Source organism: Manduca sexta, chromosome 21, assembly GCF_014839805.1.
Source record: "Manduca sexta isolate Smith_Timp_Sample1 chromosome 21, JHU_Msex_v1.0, whole genome shotgun sequence".
Lineage (NCBI taxonomy): Eukaryota > Metazoa > Arthropoda > Insecta > Lepidoptera > Sphingidae > Manduca > Manduca sexta.
Window position 1 is genome coordinate 13,200,966 of NC_051135.1, and position 12,012 is coordinate 13,212,977.

General features: G+C 36.9%; 1 protein-coding gene across 1 annotated transcript; it reads left to right on the plus strand.

Moving 5' to 3' along the window:
• The first annotated feature begins 1,024 nt into the window (after positions 1-1,024).
• Positions 1,025-8,252, plus strand: LOC115447340 (F-box only protein 9). Its single transcript, XM_030174366.2, has 11 exons — positions 1,025-1,246; positions 2,640-2,780; positions 3,286-3,417; positions 3,614-3,764; positions 4,062-4,210; positions 4,538-4,701; positions 5,037-5,231; positions 5,391-5,526; positions 5,824-5,937; positions 6,348-6,545; positions 7,259-8,252. Exons 1-10 carry the CDS (start codon positions 1,244-1,246, stop codon positions 6,543-6,545), a joined length of 1,383 nt encoding a protein of 460 aa, XP_030030226.2. The 5' UTR covers positions 1,025-1,243; the 3' UTR covers positions 7,259-8,252.
• The last annotated feature ends 3,760 nt before the right edge of the window (positions 8,253-12,012 follow it).

A 12,012-nucleotide genomic window follows, 5' to 3' on the forward strand; every position in this document is an offset into this window, starting at 1 on the left:
TAAATAACAGTCATGATGTTAATACCTACCTAATGGAAATAATTAAATGTGCCAATAAAACTTTGATAAGTTAATGGAGTATACATGCTTATGCTTTTCGGTTTCAAGTTCCCAAGAATAAGAAATCCTAAATGCTTTATAAAGAAACTTAGTAAGGTTTCGGTCATTCGGCTTTATTTAATAAACTATCTCAATCTTAATCAATATTTCAATCCTGAGAATAAACCAATCAAAGTAAGTAATTTGTAAACACTGATTGGTCCATTTTCACGGTGGATCGAATAAAACGATCAGACTTATTTAAAATAAGATTATGAATGAACCTTGAAAAGCGGCGATAGCCTAGTTGGTTGTGGAACGGACTGCCGAGACGAATGTCCGCATGTTCAAATCCCAAGGGCACACACCTCTGATTTTTCTAAAAAATTATGTAAGTATTCTTTGTGAATTATCGCTTGCTTTAACGGTGAAGGAAAACATCGCGAGGAAACCTGTATACCTGAGAACTTCTCTATAGGAATTTCGAGGGTGTGTGAAGTCTAACAATCCGCACTAGGCCAGCGTGGTGGACTAAGGCCTAATCCCTCTCAGTAGTAGAGGAGGCCCATGCTCAGCAGTGGGCAAGTATATAATACAGGGCTGATATTATTATTATTATATATTATTATGAATGAATGTAAATGTTCATCGTGCATTAGCACAAAATATCAGTATTTATGTGTAGTACACACCTACATCTACCTAAGAGATTTAATATCGATATCAAATGTTTACAATATTGATAAGAATCATCAATATATCGCTTGGAAAAGGAGCATCCAGTGAGCTGTTTGTTCACCTTCATAATTTGTTTGATATATTTTTCTAACTATTGTTAATTGAATTGAATTACAAATTGAGTATCGATACAGATACTGGACATACCTAGTAATGCACTTAATGACACAAGACGTCATAAATATTATGTCATTGCGAGTTATGTCAAACGATTATCTGTTTTAGCTTCGGCGGGTCTTTTGTCTTTTTCTTTCAAATTATTTTCGGCATAAAGCTATTTCATTGCTATAAATTACTTAGCTCAATATTGATAGCAAAATTCAGTAGATTCGGAATATCGGCATTTTTCATAAAAATATCAAGGCAGATTTTTTCTTCTTTGATAAATTAGCACAATTATGCAAATTTAAATACAAGTTAACAATTTGGAAATATTGAATCTCGTCTGAATAATTGGTTTATAAAAATGGTAAGCTAGTTTTAAGAGACTAATTTTTAATGCTAAGCGGTACAATATGCTTGCGTGAAATCTACCAAACTATTTGTTATGAAGAGTATTTCATGGATTGTTAACATGTTTTGCGACGTAAAATGTATATTGTCAACAGGAAACCCTACAAATCAACCGCTATCCTATATTTCGTTGAGAATTTATGTTTATATAGAAATAGAGCATATTTTTCATATAGCAATACACCTGAATATTCTATATTTTTCAAATGTCTAATTTAGTGTCCTTGGTAAAATTTGGAATATGGAATTTATGATAATAAAAGCTGCAAGGATGAATGTAAACCACATGATACTGGCAAATGTTTTTGGCACCTACATAATTGTATCTATTTTGATTATATTGATTGAGCAAAAATAGTATTTAGGACACTGAATGTAGGTGAAACATGTTTTCATTTTACAAATTTTTTCTTAAAACTTTCTTTAGTTACCGATCAATTTAAGATTGTATTAAACTTATACTGAAATATAAGTTGGAATAAATATTTTATTACCAGTCAAAAATATGCTTATCATATTATATTATAGATGTTACAGCATTTTTTAACATACACGAGGCTTTTTTGTTAAGGCTCCAAAATCCTGTAATGATGTTTGCTATGCTTTTTTATTTACTGGGAGCCTGGAATTCCCCTTAGTGACTGCAGGGGCTTGGTAGAAAGTTGAGAGGGATATCTGGGGAAAGGAAGTGTTGGGAAGGAATAGGAACCCTCTTAGGTTGGTTCCAGGGGAGAAGGCCAGGATGTTTACAAACCCTCATAAACCTCAATGTGTAGTTACAACCATGAGGTATGCACACTGAACTGTGCCAAGGGCTGTGGCAAATGTCGCCCTGTGCATGGGCATATATTCGGTGTGAAGAATGAGCACCAAAAATTGTTTGGGGGGTACTATGCACAACGGTATCATGTATGATTTGTGTACTTGTGTACTGGAACTAGTTATAAGCTGCTACCTCTAATGCTGGGCATGTCCACAAAAACCTATCTAAATTAATATAAAGAGGAAAAGTTTGTGAGTTTGTTTGTGATGACTAATCTTTGAAATTGTTGAATGAATTTTGAAGATTCCTTCACTTATAAGAAGCCAAAATATTGCTGAAGGCTATAGGCAAGGCAAGGCTGAAGGCTATTTCTGGGAGTATATTAAACCTGGAAAAACTTTTTCATGTAGATAGAGCTGCAGGCAATGTAATATATTTTTATAGTATCATAGCATCTGCATGTTTTACACTAATAGATATCCCATTGTTTAATTCCCAATGCTTTTGGTTTAAGCCTACACTATGTATGTCATACAAGCTTCATTTACATGGTATATTATGATCATATACAAAGTTTCTTTGTTAGGCATCACCATCTGGAGCTGGTGGCACCGGGAGTGACTGTGAGGGAGAAGAACAGGAGGACCCTTCCTCATCCTCCCATCCGCAGGAAGTTGCGGAAGTGACAGAAGCTCTTCAGAAATTGAATGTACAGGAGAGCTTGCCGGTTAGTATCTAGCTGTTCATGTAAATGTTACATACTCTTTTCATAACATATAATTGAGACTGGTCGTAACAATATAGACGGGACCACCTAACCTAGATGCTGTATCTAATAGTCATTATGAACAATACTTGTTTTATATGTATGTACCTTGCTATTTAGTTGCTATAACCGATTCCTACTGTAGTATAAAACTGAATTATTTCATTGAAACTACAATTACAATTTTTTTTAAAAACTACTCCGTTACATACAAGATTCTTAATAGTAAATTACAATTTAGTCTGAATGACCAATGAGTGGTGTAATGATAACTTTATTTTGGATGTGCTGTGTTTATCTTAAGTAATGGTTTACTTCTCAGAGCCTATATCACCAAATGACGTAATATTAGAGTTTAAACTGTAAGTCTATTGGAATGTTACTATTTAAAAAATCTATTTGGCTTTAAAATCTTTTTTTATAGTATCTAGTAGCATATATATATAACATGTATGTTTGTTCTCAGAATAATAATGACGTGGATGAGCTGTCAGCATTCAGGCAGCAGTGGCAGAGGGAGCTGGAGGCCACGCCCACAAGACAGAAGCCTTCCAAGCCCAAGGAGGAGGCTCCAGAGCCAGTCACAGATGAGGAGAAGGTAAAATGTTTTATAGCTTTCAGATAGGGTTTATTTATTGCATATATAAATGCCAAGTAATTGATTTAATATTTGTTGAATTATATGTACGAAAATGTACAATTGTGTGCTCACAACACTTGACATACCAGATAGCTCACCAGAGTCGAAACAGGATATGCCGCAGTCCTACCTAACTTTAATGTATTATGGATAGGCCAAGCAGTTGTTCCTTTGTGGCGTGGAGCTGGAACGTGGCGGCAAATTGTATGAGGCCATTCAGCACTACAAACGTGCCATGCAGATACTGCCCGACGTCGAGACACGGCTCTACGAGAGCTCTGAGATCAGACCGGACACGCCTGAAGGTATTATTGTAGCAAGTAGTCTAACTCCAATCCATGTATGTAGTTGTAAAGTGTGAACGCAAACGAAATAAATCTGGGATTTAACAAACAGAGGTAGAAATAGTGATAGCAGATTTGACTATGAAATTAAATGTAATTCGTATATTTGGCCAAGGTATTTCATTTGTAGAATTTTTATTTGTAAAGCAAAGAACCTATTCTTTTGTTTTCTATAACCAAGGAAACATACAACTCCTTTAGTGTTTTGCGTATGCGTAGCAAACGCGATGTTCAACGTGCTTGAAATGTAATCTGCAGAGGAATCGGAGCCGGAGTACGAGCCGCGCGAGGAGAACCTGCACCCCAGTGACGATGAAGACGCGGTGGAGGGCGAGGACTTGCTGGAGCGGCTGCAGCGCATCCTCGCCAAGCGGGGCGTGCTGTGTGAACCACAAGTGCCTACTGATGTGCGTATTACTTTATAACAAACATAAGATATTTGGAGTTACTCAAATAGTGAGCGTTAGCAATTAAAATGCAATATTTATGTTGTAATTTTAAAATTTAAGTAGATATTGTAATACTTTTCGGGCGATCAATACGTCAGTCTCCCCAATGACATCAAGAGTGCAGATTCTTCGAGATGTTGGGAGAAAATTACACTATAAAATCCGAAAAATAGTTCTATTTCAAAATGTTGACATATTCATACGCCAAAACCTGGACTAGTAACTACTGTGGCGTCTCCAGAGATGTGTGTAAGTGGTGTTCATTGAAGGCATTTGTCCGTCCAGGGTGCTCACATATCGTGGCTGCCGTACGAGGTGCTGCTGGTGGTGGCGCGGTGGGTGGTGAGCGCGGAGCTGGACGCGGCGGCGCTGGAGCGCATGGCGGGCGTGTGCCGCGGCCTGTACGTGCTGGCGCGGGAGCCCGACATATGGCGCTCGCTCTGTGTCAGGTACACTACGGGGCTCGGGGCACTATACGTCAACAGTGATATTATTCAACTTTATTGTTTTGAATGACGAAACGAGCTTGCCGTTCGCCTGATGTTAAGCGATACGACTGCCCATAAACAGTAAAAGCACTACCCATCACCTTGATTTACAAAGTATTGTTTGGTATTTATTCTACTGCGCTCGCCATCCTGAGACATGAGATTTTAAGTCTCATAATGTCCAGTAGTACACTGGAAAATAATAGTAGTTACTCATTGCTGCTTGGCGGTATCTACCCAGGCGGATCCTCACATATGAGGGACCTACCACCAGTACAGTATAACTCTGCATACAGGACGTGGGGCATCGACTGCGGCACGCCGCGTGCGGGCGGGTTCGGCTCGTGGCGGCAGATGTTCGTGGAGCGTCCGCGCCTGCGCCTCAACGGCTGCTACATCAGTAAGACCACGTACCTGCGCCACGGCGAGAACTCCTTCCAGGACCAGTTCTACAGGCCCTGGTACCTTATCGACTACTATCGCTACCTCAGGTAATGTTTGCAATATTTTTGATTTCCTTTCACTATTTACATGTGTATATTATTGAGGTCTATGGTAGTACCATGTTGAAATTTTAGTATTTTATACAGATGTATTCTTCATTAGGTTATCATTGTGTATCGATAATTAATGTGTAACGTATTCTGTAGGTTCTTCCCCGAGGGCATGGTGTTGATGTGGACGACTGCGGAGGAGCCCGGCGCGTCCGTGGCGCATCTGCGGCATCGGCAGGTGAAGCCCGGCCTCGGCATCATGTCGGGACACTACAGGCTTATTGGGGATAAGGTTAGTGCGGGAGTGGGATAGAACGATTTAAATTCGAATTCTTTGGGTTGGAACTCTGACGATAAAATTTTAGCACATGACCAAATGCTCAAGCTTTTGTAGGGATCGAGTGTTATAAAAAACATATCTTTTAAGTTAAATTTCATTATGATCATACACCACTAGACGTAGCTTTGACGTTAATGAGCAACCCTGAGGCTCTGCGACGGCACATCTTAATCATTTTAGGGGTTAGAGATAAGTGGAATTAATAATATATTTCTTACTTTCCGCCACTACATAACAATCATGTCACAGGTAGTGATAGTGATCAAGAAGTCAAACAGCGAGAAGAAGTCGTCGCAGCCGTCCACCACGCGGTTCCGCGCGCGACGCAAGGAGCCCGACCAGCCCGACCAGACCTTCCATTTGGTCAGTATGATATACATAATACAGTACAGTTAGTTAAAGTACCTACAATATGCATTCGCGTTTTATTTATGGGGTTGTAGATATTACTAGGAGTGAGTGCGTTGGTAATTGGATGAAATTAGTTATACGTATTTTTTTACGTGCACAATAAAGTGTCTCCACTGCACCTGATGGTAAGTAGAGTGGGTACCAATAGAATATCGACTGACTAGAGATGATTACCCCTCGGCAGTCGAAACCATTATGCCGGACATTTGGAAGCTGATATACACGGACCGATCACGGAACGCGACACACTTACGGCCACTATGGCGAGTTTTAATACATTATGTACGGTGGTCGCTATTCGGGCGGATGTGAAACATATCCTATTACCAACAACTTGTATACGTTTGTATGCGTGTGCGCAGGAGCTGGAGCTGCGCAGTTCGCGGTGCCGCCGCAACTGGTCGCTGCAGTGGGAGCGCTACGCCGTGAGCTCGCGCCGCGACCACTGGACCACGTTCGACCTGTCGCCCGCCAAGTTCCCGCCCTTCGCCTTCAGCCGCGTGCGCAGCTACACCGCCGAGACCAGCGCGCCGCTGCTGCCCACGCACGCGTACACTTAGGTACCCACGCTCTGTCGAACCACGCCCACTATTACTGTTGTTAATGATGCTGTACAAACGCACGCGTACACTACAAACCGACCACGTATTAACTTATTCATTGATGACGTAATCACGCACGCGTGTAGGCTAGGTACGAGCGCTATACCCAACCTCGCGGACAAATGGGTACTAATGCTTTACTCAAGCGCGTGTAAACATGGGTAGTAACGTTGTAATAACGCACGCGTATACTTAAGGTTATAGCTTAAGGTCCATTTTCATACATTTTGTTTCACCTTTAATCTGGGTAACTAAACAAGTATTGACAAGTAAAGAATTTAAATTCACGTCTAGTTAGTGATTAGTTCTCGCAGTTGAAAGAAAAACGTAAAAATAATTAATAATCATGGATATTTCGGCCTTTAAAATTTAATATGATGAAATTTCATACATTTTGTTTCACCTTTAATCTGGGTAACTAAACAATACTTGTTTAGTTACCCAGATTAAAGGTGAAACAAAATGTATGAAAAATGGACTTTAAGCTATAACATTAAGTACTCATACTAGTTGAGCGCATACACATACTTGAGTAGTAGTACGATGCTCGCATACTTTTATACGTAGGTACAGGCGTCATAGTCATAGCATACCCACACTAAACAATACTACCTACAAAAATCCTATCTAGTATTAGTATTACTGTATTACAATATACTTTTTTTGTTCAGGATCACGAAGTGCTGGCAATTGAATTGTCCAGCCAAACACGTGTCGACGACATCGCCGCTCAGCATATTGGCGAGCTTGAGGGATGAACGCGAAATACATGCAAATGGAGGGTATCTAACGTATCGGGGAACTACCAACATCTGTTGATATTTTTTTCTAAGTTATAAAGGGCTTATCAATCACTTAAAGTCTACTAATTATATTCATTATTGGGATGGGATTTCAATTAAAATATTTGAAGTAAGGAAGAATGTGAAATAACAGCGAATATAACACTAATAATGTTTTTAGTAACTAATTTCTGCTCGTGATTACGTCCGTGTGTACAAAAAAAGGCCACTATATATTTTTTAGTATAAAAGTAGCCTATGTCCTCATGTGTCAAACAATAGAAAAATAGTAGTAGAAATTGGTTCACGGGTTCAGTCGTGAAAACATAACAGACAGAGTAATTTCACATTTACAATATAAATATGGATTGATTTATTTTACTCTAATCCTTTCAACTGTAAGCTCATATAGTAAAACGTTGGATAAAAGCACGTTCTGGCCATCCTGAGCCGAAGCCGTGATTTTTTAGAGGTTCGCTCTCAACATGGCCACTTAAGGGCTCGCAGTGCCTAAAGCACTCACCCGCAAGACCGGTGTGTTTGTATAAGCCGGTCCTGCTAGGCTAACAAACGTAAGTCAAGTAAAAAAAAAACGCACATTGTCAAGTTATTAGTGCCTGTTGGAACAGTACATATGGGTTTACTTTGGCTCCGAAGCGACGGGTACTATGTATATTAGTACAAGTGCAAAAACACAACTTTACAGGAGCGACTTCAACATTCTAAATATTGTAAATTTGTCATAGATCAACAGAAATCTTTGAAATTTTGAAATACTGATCTCGAGGTATAACATTTCAAAATTTGAAAGATTTCTTAAAGTTGTGTTTATGAACTTTAATATATCTAGGACCCGTCGAAAAGATGTTGGTAATTTCCCAAATACATTTAATATGTTGACTGCGGACGCACACGTGACACGTGCAGCGCGTTAATAGAACTGAAAACACGCATAATACGAACCAGTAAGGTTCTTTTTCTAGTGCCCCAGTCAATATGTTAATGGTTGAAGCAATATATTTGGCCTTGGTGCTTGATCACAGCTATTTTGTGGTGGACAGTGTAAAACCCAAATTGAATAGTTATTGTGCATAATAAAGTCTTGTGTTTAATATACAAGAACTTCGATGATTAAGTGTCAAGATCATTAAAGAGTTTGATATTAATTTTGTTAACATTGACGACATGCGAGCTAAATCTAAGTCCAATATTTATACTTGTATAAAATTAAATACATTTTTACTTGCAACTTTTTTTAAATACTAATAAGGTACTTTTTGCTTGTGAAAAAACAGTTTTTAATTGTTTTTATTTTTTATTTGTAAGAAGTGTAGTATTGGGTTAGACCATTCTTGCTCTCATGGCGTCAATTTACCTATAATTTTCATGGTGCCGCTGGTTTTTTAGTTACTACTAGATTACGTTCTTATATTGATAAATACAATGTGATTGTCTTTAAGAGTATGTTTACGTCAACTCTCAGTGTTGCCTGCTGTGGGTTCTGGAAATTTTGCTATTGTTAATGAGCAGGCGCAGCCTGAACATGAGAATAAAAAGCTATTAACTTAGAGGCAACACTTTCGCATTTTCGTTGTAAAGTTAATGTCGTCAGTACAAGAAATTTGTTGCATATTTTAACACAACATGGTGAGGTTTTTGATTTTCCAGGTCAAGTTATACACTTTTTTAGTAGATAAATTGCGTGCAACTATAGCCTTTTGCCATATTACCCCGTGGTTTATTCAGTGAAGATTCGCGGTTAAATTGCATACTGTTTGTCGAATTGTAAATAAATACTTTTACCTTAGGCAAATAAGTGGTATGTTGCCCTTCGGCGATGGTACAATGCAGCTTTATAACCACATAACCACAATGTGGTGTCCGTTGGGTACAATATGTCGGGTTTTTTGTAATTTAGACTAGCACGATCTTGCAGCAATATCTTGCGTAACTTCTAGATATGTTTACACTAACAGCAATATTTCAATAGATTATACAAATGCCGCAAGTCCCACTTCAAAATTTGCTGAAGTCCAGTTTGCTGTGTTTGTTTACAACGTAAAAATTGCTTGAATAGTCGACTTCTGCTAGTTTTCTTGCTAATATAAACACTGTTTAAGAAATGCACAATGGTTGCTATTTAATTGTTAACTGCAATGATTATAATTTTCAATGCGTAATCAGCTTCCTAAATTTATCGATAAAAATATAAATAAAAATACGATTATTAAGTAATTCACCCGAATTAAATTTGCATATATTTTTATATAATTTATTTTCTGTATCTGAAGTTCGGTGGTTATTTTTGTTCCAGTGGTTTGTCTATACTTAGGCTGGCTTTCTAGTTAGACCTAAATATGTTTCGACTCCCCCATGAGCCAATTAGCACAGCATGTTTTAGTGTACATTGTTTTTATATATGTTTCTTGGAGGTTATTATTTAATACAGGTTTTCTTACAAATAGACAAAATGGTCTATGCTTTGAACTATACTTTTGTAATAAAACTCGGATGTCTGTTTTATTATGTAGCACACAAAAACCTTAGGTCTTTAGATTTTAAGCAGGATATAGCCATCCAATTTGAAATATCTAAGTGTTGACTATTCCCCTAATATTGATAAATAACCAAACTAAAACAGCTTCATTTATTTATTTAAATTTTTTGTCCTAAAAACGATTCCTTCGTTTCCTACTTAAGATAAATGTAATTAAAATTTTCTCTATTTGATACACTTTATTACCTCTACAATGTGAAAGTAATCGCTGTATTTTTATGATGGAGTTGTATTCAAACCGATTTTGAATTAAAGAATTTACACGTTAGGGTACTGCTTCACACATTAAGAGTAATAAGGTGGAGGCACGAGTCGTGAGCACACTCGTGATTGGTCGTTTTGAGGTCCAACTCGTCGATGTTTCACGTGATAGGTTCCTCAGTCGATGCTCGTTTTCTATTGGCTTACACGCACCATGTAGTTACTACACCTTCGTCTAATTTGTACATACGCTATCTCGCACCTGCCATAGTTCATTCGTGCTCATGACTTGTGCCGCTTACTGTAATTGATCATCAAAGTCTTCATGTTGTCATGATCATTATGTTAGTTGATGTAAAATACAAGTGTTGTGACATCTATATACTAGATTCTTATGCCTTAGAATAAGTCCACTGTTAGGTAGATGGCCCTTTCACCGATCACTTTTCGTATTAAACATTTGGGAATACAACAAAAGTATGTTTTTCTATAGATTTTGATGATATTAATATTGTTTTTACTTTTTATTTTTTATCATGTGGGGCTGTTTACCTTAGTTATAAGCTATCATCGCTATTGGAATATAAAATATTTTCGTACATGTAGGAATGATGACAAAAAGAGAATTATTTGGATTTACTTCGCATAACTGATGAAGTACAAAAATCATTAATATTGGACAATTTTTACATCAGTAAGGAGGTATGACTATTGTATCGATCCGCAATGCTTTATATAGTGAACAAATTGCTGTTTTGGTTCAAAGAAGTAGAAATTATATATCTATTTAGTTTAGGGGTAAGTAATGTGATAATGGAATACAGTGATCGTTTAGTTATTTTAAGTCTTTTTTTTTATTCTAGTGACGTTACGTCAGACAATTGTATAATTTATTGCTTTTTCTGTTATTGTATGATAAAAAAATATAATTTGATATTCTACCAGTTTTTAAAACAATGGAACGACTTTACATTATAATAGTGATAATAATCTTTTTGAAAGATATCATTTATTATATTTTTGTGTGGTTGTAATGGACAATAAGCAATTTCAAATAATTCTAATTTAATAAATGAAAATAATCCACTAAAAATAGTTTTTTGCATAACACGTAACATGTTATTTTTTTTCATTGTTATATCCTCAAGTATCCACTATTCTTCCTTCTAAAAATGTTTGTTCAAACATTTGTATATGTATATTGGTGACTATTGTAAATATTATGTCGTATGTATGCAAGCGGTCGCCACGCTTGTTTGTTAGCGATGCTTCTAGCGACCACTAGCAATGCTTTGTAACTAGTGTTAAGGTGGTAGCTCAAGGTCCATTTTCATACATTTTGTTTCGGCTTTAATCTGGGTAACTAAACAAGTATTGGCAAGTAAAGAATTTAAATTCACGTCTAGTTAGTGATTAGTTCTCGCAGTTGAAGAAAAATGTAAAAATAATTAATAATCATGGATATTTCTGCCTTTAAAATTTCGTCATATTAAATTTTAAAGGCCGAAATATCCATGATTATTAATATTTTACGCAACTGTGTGGTGAAAGGAAAGAATAAAATGATGATTTTATACTGTGTTTTATTTGGATCTGGTATAAATACTTCTTTTCGTGAAAATTAATCAGTGGACATAGATCTTTTGCTCGATTAAACCTGTTAATTTTGGTTCGAATTAAATGTTATTTCTTGAAAATAATGTAATTTTAAATCAATCTATTGCAAATAGGTCGTGGACTTATTCTACCTCTATGGACTACGTTTCGTGCTGCAAAGTTTGGTAAGTTTAGTTCTTTTGTTTATGGCTTGGAATAGTTGTCGTTTGAGCCAGTTTTATGGTCCTCGTACTTTAATATTACAAAAATTACATAGTAATTTCAAGAC

Bases quoted from the DNA above. Each gene is read 5' to 3' on its own strand.
- LOC115447340 (XM_030174366.2), top strand. The intron at 4,211-4,537 runs GTGCGTATTACT...TTGTCCGTCCAG, and splicing joins AACCACAAGTGCCTACTGAT to GGTGCTCACATATCGTGGCT. The intron at 5,938-6,347 runs GTCAGTATGATA...GCGTGTGCGCAG, and splicing joins CCGACCAGACCTTCCATTTG to GAGCTGGAGCTGCGCAGTTC.